Source organism: Silene latifolia, chromosome 10, assembly GCF_048544455.1.
Source record: "Silene latifolia isolate original U9 population chromosome 10, ASM4854445v1, whole genome shotgun sequence".
Lineage (NCBI taxonomy): Eukaryota > Viridiplantae > Streptophyta > Magnoliopsida > Caryophyllales > Caryophyllaceae > Silene > Silene latifolia.
Window position 1 is genome coordinate 33303855 of NC_133535.1, and position 9159 is coordinate 33313013.

Below are 9159 nucleotides of genomic sequence, written 5' to 3' on the forward strand. Positions count from 1 at the left end.
TTGTCCTATTCTATTTTGGGATGTCAGTTATCTATTATAGGAATGCATTTGATGAACAATTTGATCATTCACACCTAATTTGATCCTTTTTTCATCTAATAGTTAACTACATTCTCTTTCCTTGATCTTTGTGCCAAAACTAAAAGACAACAATTAACCGAGACGGAGGCAATACAATATAATTCTACAACCACAACACTTCAGTTTTTCTATTTACTTGAATATTTTTTTCCCTTTAATTCAACTCAATTCAGTGTATTCCGACTTTGGTAAAGAAAAACCAACGTACCTCAAAAATCGATGGAATAAAATTCAGTAGATGGCGAGAATATTCACCAAGTACAGTGTTACTGCATGTTTAATACTCCGTACAAGATTATATAGACTAATGATAATGAGATTAGATGATGCATACCTTTCTGAGTTTTACAAAGGGAATCAATTTAATACTACAAAATAGCCCATAAATGGGGACTTGACGTTAAAAAAACAAGAGGAAATTATCTTCCATCTTCAGGTGGCTCAGCTCCCAGGAATAATTCACCGGTCCCTTTCTTTACAGCTCCTGAATCCAACTTGGCACGCCGTTCCATATATGATGCTAACACAAGATGAAGATAACAAGAATCAAGGGCTACGAAAGTCGCGTTGTAACAACCACATATAGTAAACATGAAAAAAGACTGCAATTAAAAACCGGCTTTGCGATGCAGTCAGCCATATTATGCATCACTTGATAACAAAGCCACCCTACCACCATCACTGAGGATGAGATATCCGTTCTATACCTGAATCGGATTCGGTAGTTTTACATTGATCTCAGTTTTTGCGTCATGAATTTGCCCAATACAACAATTTTAAACCCCAATGCCTCAAGGACCCTCAAATGGTGGGATAAAGGAGACGCATGTACGCTACCTAACCCCATGTTCAATTGAGACGGGTTCTTTTTGGATGACTCAAAATGAAAACTGCGCTGAAAAATTCATTGGATGAAGCTACTTCACAACCCGTGTTAACAACATTTTCCCCACTACCATAGATTTGGCCTTATACTGCCTCAAAATGTGGGTGTGGTAATCTTCAAATCTTAACATTTAATACACATCTTCCTTTAAAAGATGATCACATTTGAGGCGAATATAAATCTAATGCAAAACAATCACGTTGGCAAATAACATCCATCAACACAAACCCATCGATGTTTCCTGAGAATTGGAGTTTACACCATCAAAACTTACGCTCAGTTGGCCGTTTCATCAAGGGAATATGCAAATATTTCTTTGCTGATATTTCTTTAACAAGTGAATCATTTCCTGAAAGAAAGGGAACAATCAGGAGAAAGATAAGACATCAGCATAAAAGATCTTTCTGGCATTTTGTTTTACTTATTATCCCCATTTCGACAATCCCAATATTGCATGCACACAGAAACTTGTAAGAAGAAAGATAAGACATCAGCTACCTTCATCTGTTGTGTAAGAACAACAGTTCAAGCTGTCATTATAAATAGCAGCCTGCAGTATGAGATTATGGCATTCGTTCTCCAAATGTGAACACAACGCCTGCCTCGCATCTGTAAAAACATCATGTGAAAAGAGAGAATATAAGAAGCTTATTGACCCTAAGATGGGTAATCTACGAGAAGCAGAAGACCATAAAAGGTGTACAGAAATCATTTCCATAAAATGTGCACATTTTAATAACTGGAAGGAGTAATTTGAATTTATTACGTCTTAATTGAATGTTTATGGAATATCTGCTAAGGAATTATTTAAGTTTTTGATAAAAGATAATATAAGTCAAGGGGTGCAGGGGATAATGCCATGTACACACTACACAGAAACTGTCTCCTGGGGTTGACGTGTACAAAATGAGAGATGGGATTATGATGTTCTAAATTTCCTCAAACTATCTTTCGGGTAATCTTATCCAAAAAAACAAATTCTGATTTAGGTAACGCACTTGGCTCCAGCTACATAGTACGATTAGTAACTACTGTGGGTAATTATTTATTCTCTACCTTAACTTTTACCGTAAACAGCCTATGGCATTCTTAGCCTAATGCCTGCCATAATTCTAAGTCTAGCCATGCTTTGCCTTAAATTTGCAGAGTACATGAACGAAAAAGTGGTTGCTCAGGTATCTAATAAGAACACAAATTTGGAAATGAACAATTCGGATGAAGTTGCTAACTCTGAGACCGTAAACAAAAAAAAAGGAATACATCATGTTGGAGCCATAAGAGACCAAGCACAATGCTTCTAAACGAAAGTTCTTTGGTTCTGGCGCTTGATTTGTGGACAAATGCACTAGTGTGAAACTTAAGACTTACATGTGAATAATAAATACATAACGACCGTGTTTGCATGTTCTAAATTTCAAGGGAGATAAAACTAGCTCGTGAAGCTGAGTGAATTACACACTGACAAATCTAAATTGAATCAGAAAATTAGCTCATATATGAGTTACCTGCCGCACTAGAGAGCGCTAAATCTTTGAATTCACAAGAATGAAGAACCAAAGGCATTTCTGGAGCCATAGTGTACTGAGGCTTCTTAGGTGTCTTCTCTAAGTTCAGTAACACGTCTATGATCTGAACATGACATATACTGTATTTTAAAAGAGCCAGAGAATCTCACCAGAACATGTGAAACATGAAAGGCAACTTATAACAAATCTTCAAAAAGGAAAATCTCTGAATGAGGATTACAGAGAAAATTAACTCACCTCTTCTGATTCCAGGCCTCGCCCAATCATAAACAATACAGCAACCATGCATCGAACCTGATGCCATAGGAACGCACTACCTCTAATCTTAATAACCCACAGTTCTTTGCCTCTCCACCTACATAAAAAGCCCGTAACACTATTAGCTAAACGTGTTCAGCCACAACACTTTTGAAACACTGTTTTAATGTCTGCATATGACATTAAGCCAAATGATTTATTGAATGTCTGAAAACGTCACATGGCCTTAGTCTGTAACAGACTACCCAGCAAATAACACAACATAATATATAAATTAAGCAAATGCATCTTCAAGATGGCTACAAGTCCTGCCTTCTTTTCAGCTAATATCTCATGCTTTCTTTGGAGCATGGACACCTGGTATTAAATATTGGACGCGGCGCTGAACTACAACTGTGCTATCAAGGTTTGTGATAGTTTACAAAAATACATTTTTGTCCATCCTCCAAATTTTTTAAAAAAAAACAAATGGAGTTTTCAGATTCCTTTACCTTTCAGTGCTTGGACTAATATCAAATGATGTTACATTTCGCATATAATTATGCACATGAACTGCATCCATTTTACAAAAATTCCTGAAGTCATGTTCACCCAAAAACTTCTTACCTGCACTTTGCATTGCCTATAGAAAGTAAAAACAAGTAAGAAATAACTAAAACTATTAAATATCCAGGTCTATTAGGAATTACACTACTGCAGCACATCATATTCCAGAATGCCGATTGAAGACGGAGTTACTTACTGATATGTTCAGATTTTCCTCCCAGAAAAAGTATTTGTACTCTCTGCTCAGACAGCTAAACCTGGACTCAGAAAACAAGAAGAGAAAGTTAAGCAGTGTGGTTAAAAGTTAAAACCCAAAAGATTTAGACTATACTGCTCCATATATAGCCTCTTAATAAACTTCAGTATTCAAACAATGTCAATTTGGACAAATACTATACAACAAATATGCAATAGATACAACTTTTTAAAGACGATAAAATGAAAATAGTTGTTTTAGTAAGTCAAATGTGACGAATTTTACTTTGTATCTAGACACATATTTGTAAAAAGTAATGGACAAAAATAATCTTGGTTGACGAACAAATTAAATGGGAGCAATTAAATGGGAAGGAGAAAGTACAGTTTTCTTTCTCCGAGCATAAAGAACGACGTCATCAGCCAGATTACATTAAGAACACTCTTTAAGACTATTACTATTCCTGCTAGCCATTTGACATAATTACTTAGATGCTTTGCATTTGGTAAATCTCATCCTTTTTCAAGCCAATACTGTTGATGGTAAAGATAATTAATGAACTACAGATTGAATTTGACTACGGAAATATATAATACGTACAAAAACATTATCCAATGCCTCAAACGATCCAACCAATACACAAGGTAAGTAGTTACCTCTATGTTGAAGACACAAGGAGGTTGTTCACAGTTACCCTAAACCCTAAACCCTTCATATTTTAAGGAAATATAAGAGTAATTTTGGCTCCATTGGAAAGGGAAAGGCATACACATATATCATACATTCATGCTTCAATGATAAATGGAGTTACCCCACTCTTCCCTTCCCTCTTTTTGTAACCAAACTAAGAGTTAAGCTACCATTACTGTGAAGAACTTACGAGGCCCCCAATCATAACAACAGCTGGAGGGAGTCACAGAGTTCACTGTATTCCTCGCATAAATTCGGAATTAGATTATTCCACAAAATAATCAAAGGTCAATGAATGGCCAACTATTGAGTACATTAGACAACTAGACTTGTGAGATAAAACATTGATCAGAAAAATGCAATTAGTACATAAATTTGGCCCATGTCATGCTTCATTACTCGATTTACTAACATGTTTGGTTGGTTTAAGCAGAGCACCCTAGGTACACGCTCAAGAAAACTGGCAAGAATCAGTGAGCTGTCATCACCATCAAGTACAATACAGTAGTTCTGAGGCACTTAACAATTCTTATTTACCATGCGTAAACAAATGAATATAGAAATAGAACTCGAAACGACCTTGCATGGAAATCAGCAGGAACTGGACACCAACTGATGATTCGAATATCTCTAGGGAGGACTCTGTTGAGTATTCTCACATAATCGAGTTCGTCTTCTAAAACAGAAACATAACAATATTATAATCACGAACCAGCCACGAAGAATTGGATAATAGGTAAAAGATTCTATAGTAATTTAATATATACAAAAACCTTGAAATGATAAAGAACGGATGACGAAAGTCTCATTTTTATTGGAGCTCTGTAATAAGCTTTGTTCTTTTGGTTTGGGATATAATTGACTATATACCATAAGGACACTTCAAACTATTTGCGCTTCCTCCATGGAATAGCTGAAGGCCATAAAGCTTTCAACTAAAGATCAAACAAAAAGAGACTCTATTTTGTAGAGGTAAAAGGAACTGAATTTCTTCTGCTTGGTGCGAGATTGTGATAGCCTTTTGGAGACATTGGAGGATTGAAGCCTTTCAACTAGTCAGTGTCTTTCAGATTCAATATAGTCACTACAATAGCACTATTTAACGATGACAAACATCCATATTTGTGCCATGACATATTTCACAACCAAGATGAATACGTAAACAATAGTTTGTGTGCCCAGAACCAATAAATTTTATATGATACTTACTTGATTACTAGCAGGTCATCAAAACCATAATGAAGATTAAAGGTTTATAAAAGTAAGGAGGAAAGTTTTCAAAATTTACAAAATTAATGGACAAAGAGACATTCCAGACCATACTGTCCTTCAAAATTGAATTCTCCCGAAGGTGTCTTAGCCCGAAGGTTTGACCGGACGTACAATGCAATGACCTGCCACAATTTACATTTAGCTATATAGTAAATTTATTGAGCAACACCAGCATCATGCATAAAGAAAAACTACATTTCTGAAAGTCAAGCATACAACACAATATTTGTGCAAATAAGCTCAGTTTGCTTCCGGGGGAAGTTACATCAATATTAGCTTTAGTTGTGGTTTCACTGTTGCGGAATAATTTTTCATGTGATGATCTATTGATAAGAAATAAAATGAGCTATAATTCACAGCAAGCAACGAGAGAGGCACACATCTACAAAGAAACATCAAAACGATCCTACAGCATGGATATTAAACAGTCCTTAATCATCACAAATGTCAAACGTCAAAGCAAATACCCCTGGGATAAATTTTCACTAGAATTATTTCTCATGATATGGCTGGGAAGGGCTAGTGACACTAGAGAACGAAAGAAAAAGAATCGTGAGCGGCTCGATCAACAAAAAAAGAAGAGTAGCCCCCTCTACTCTAATAGTCACTAGACCACTACTTACATTGATCATAACTTTCATTGACAAAAAAATTTTGGGAGCAGCAGACCTTCAGATGTGGAGAACCATTATTAAATATCCCCACTAAACTAAATTATGCTTATAATTTAAACTCGCTTGAGGTTAAACAATTTAATTAGTTTTAGAGTTTAAACTTTCAAGACATGCACAAGCACGAGCTAAACAATTCAATATGTTTGAACCACTCTATTACATTTGCTTTACTAGACACCAACATAAACACTTTTCTAGAGCAACAAGTATCAGTAAGGAATTCCCAAATGCATACTTGCCCAGTAGCAGATACTCCCTTATCTGTTCTTCCGCATCTTGAGTACTGCGATTCTTTTCTGTCACCGAGTAATAGTCGTGTCTTTTGAAAAGCTTTGAAAAGTTCAGACTGCAGAAAATATACAACAGAGACATAACTCAACAAATCCCTGATAAAATGTGTTAAAAACACTTCATGTGGTGTACATCTTGGACTATCAGTTTTTATTAATCTACAGATATATGAACAGAGGAGCTTGGAAATAATTCCTTAGACATACTTTAATACAAAAAATTGGGAAACAGAGGCCACAATCCACATGCGTTTGCAAATATAACTAGTGCCCTTATGACTCAGACATATAAAATCAATCTAATATGTTAAATCACATGTAAATGTAAAGCTACATACACAGCTCGAACTCCTGTAAACTAAACATATGTTACTCAGACACGGAAAATGTGCCTAAATGTTGTACTTGGCTATTTTATGAAAAATTCTTATGTTTGTGGTTTGTAATAGACTGTCCAAGTGTTTTTGGGTGATGGGCACGAGTACACAAAGAGTAAAAACCGAAGTAACATAGGATTGTACTGCAGTAATCTAGCCTTAAAATTTTATCAAAAGTAACAATCTAGCTTGAACATTTGCACTGTGAAATGTGGCAAGAGTGTGCTTGTGATTTCAAGCATGTTAGCAACAAGTCATAACAAACCCCGCTAAACTCATCCTTTGAAACATATCAAAATGAAGATGCAAAAAAGAAGAAATGAAAATGAAGAAATATTCTTGAGTCTTGACAGCAATCCAAGCTAGCTATCAAAGAAAATTCTTACATGCTACGTAAGTACGTTTCATTGGTTGATCTCTGTGCGGATCTAAATGTAGATTCCTCCCAAGGTGAGAAATTTGAGACATGGAGACCCTCTCTAAACTAGGGACACAGGAGTACGGACACAGCTATTTTAAAGAGGGACTGTTTATCCCCATTCATATAAAATCGACATTCATGTGCCTAATGAAAAAAATGCAGGATATAGATACGCATAACAATTGTCACTATCTATGTAAAATCATGTGACACACTTGTCTGAGCTTCCCTTCACAATGCTCGCTTCTTTTTATGGAACTACATACATAACACAAGGACATATGCTTACCTCAACAGTTGGTTCCAGTTGTGCCTCTGATGCAAAACCATAAAACCTGCCACAGTTATTCAGGCAATCAACTAACATAAGACCAATTATCAGAGTTATCATAAAACGTTGATAAGTGCAGAATCCCTATTCACGGTGCAAAAGGGAAAAAAAAAATACCTCTGACCAAAATACATAACTTTGAAGGCAATGTGTCTCCTAGGGAGGTGAAGCAATGCTCTCAAGTCCAAATCTGTCAGCAAAGGCAAAGAAGATGAAACAAATTGGAATTTCAACTAATGTCGTTTCATAGACATTAATTCGATCACAATGAATCTTGAAAGGCACCAACCACAATCAAATTGTAACCTGAAAACCCTTCAACAACAGCGTTTACCCTACCCCAATGCGTCAAAGGCTCCGCAAAAGGCTGGGTAAGTGGGTCGGTTAACAAGAAAAAGGAGACTGTTTCGGATAACCCAGAATGATAATCGCTTCAAAACTCTTGCAGAAAAAAATATGGGCATATATATACCAACCTGGTGTTTTTTTCTTGCTCTTTCTAAGTTTCTTAACACCACTGTCAGTTTTCGAGTCGGAAATGGCATGGTTACTCCGAGTGTCATCAATGTTTGCATCATTCTGAGCCAAAAATGCGACATAAAAAAAATGACCCAGCACAAAATTGATAGGAAGCAAATACTACCCCCTCTGTGGCGGTCATTTATTTACCTTTTCCTTATTTTGGTGTCTCATTCATTTATTTACATTTCCAAAAAGTAAACGCAAAGAATTGACCGGGACGGAAGGAGTATAAATAGAAAACAAAGTAAAATGAGACCTTAGGACAGCGGCAAAGCGAAAGTTGAGATGTCAAATTTGCATTTTGAGTCTCTAATTCCTGATCAAAGTTTAGAAAAAAGAGTAGCCATGTTTGTTTGTTTGTTAAGAAAGGAGTATAGAATAGAAGAAAGGGAAAAAGAGAGTGAAGAGTACCTTGATGCGGGCATTGAGAGAATCCATTTTTGAGCGTAACATTGATATCTCATTCTTATCCTTGTCCTCCGTCATTTTGTGAAGAGTACACCTTTGTTTTTGCTGCTTCTCTGCTCGATTGCTGCTCCTATGTCTTCTCTAGCTCTCTTGAATCTCTTCCTGTAGATTTTTGCTTGTATTTGCTGGGGAAGGCCGAAGGGGAACGAAAACAAGACCAAACAACTAATACACCCGACAAACGGGTCAACCGAGTCGGATTTGCAATAGTATGGGTCGGGTCGGGTCGGGTCGGGTCAAATAGGTCAATTAGAGTTTAGATCTTTGCGGGTCAACACTTACCAAGTTATGTATGGGTAATAAACAATGTGTGACAATAAATATTCGGGTGGAATTATATTGGGGGACAATTTAGATTCGGGTGAGGGTGTCAAGTTGTTCGAGTGGGACAATTTTGCAAGGTATACTTTGTAGTCAGTAGTCACCAACGGGTTTGTAAAGATTTGGGTTTAGTTGGGTGGACTTGGTTCGGAAACGGTCTTTTCAGATGTGTTGTTAAGTTATTTAGGAACGCAATTACTTTTTTACATACGTATTTTACTATTTCACATACACTTTTTCATAAAGCTTTCATATTATACCCTATTTCCTAATCATAATCAAATTAACCCTTATTCATCA

The 9159-nt window shown here is 36.3% G+C and overlaps 1 protein-coding gene across 3 annotated transcripts; it reads right to left on the bottom strand.

Annotated features, from left to right (window-relative positions):
- Positions 1 to 274: 274 nt before the first annotated feature.
- On the bottom strand, positions 275 to 8717 carry LOC141605463 (uncharacterized). Of its 3 annotated transcripts, none has more exons than XM_074424240.1 (15): positions 8482 to 8717; positions 8327 to 8386; positions 8025 to 8127; positions 7666 to 7738; positions 7507 to 7552; positions 6365 to 6475; positions 5502 to 5577; positions 4763 to 4856; positions 3494 to 3554; positions 3243 to 3373; positions 2731 to 2848; positions 2473 to 2596; positions 1466 to 1576; positions 1242 to 1316; positions 275 to 601 (listed from the first exon to the last, which is right to left on the bottom strand). In XM_074424240.1, exons 1-15 carry the CDS (start codon positions 8554 to 8556, stop codon positions 501 to 503), a joined length of 1359 nt encoding a protein of 452 aa, XP_074280341.1. In that variant the 5' UTR covers positions 8557 to 8717; the 3' UTR covers positions 275 to 500. The 3 variants fall into 3 exon arrangements, with proteins under 3 accessions (XP_074280341.1, XP_074280340.1, XP_074280342.1); XM_074424239.1 differs by having other exon boundaries at positions 4763 to 4859; XM_074424241.1 differs by lacking the exon at positions 8327 to 8386 and having other exon boundaries at positions 4763 to 4859; positions 8482 to 8660.
- Positions 8718 to 9159: the final 442 nt, after the last annotated feature.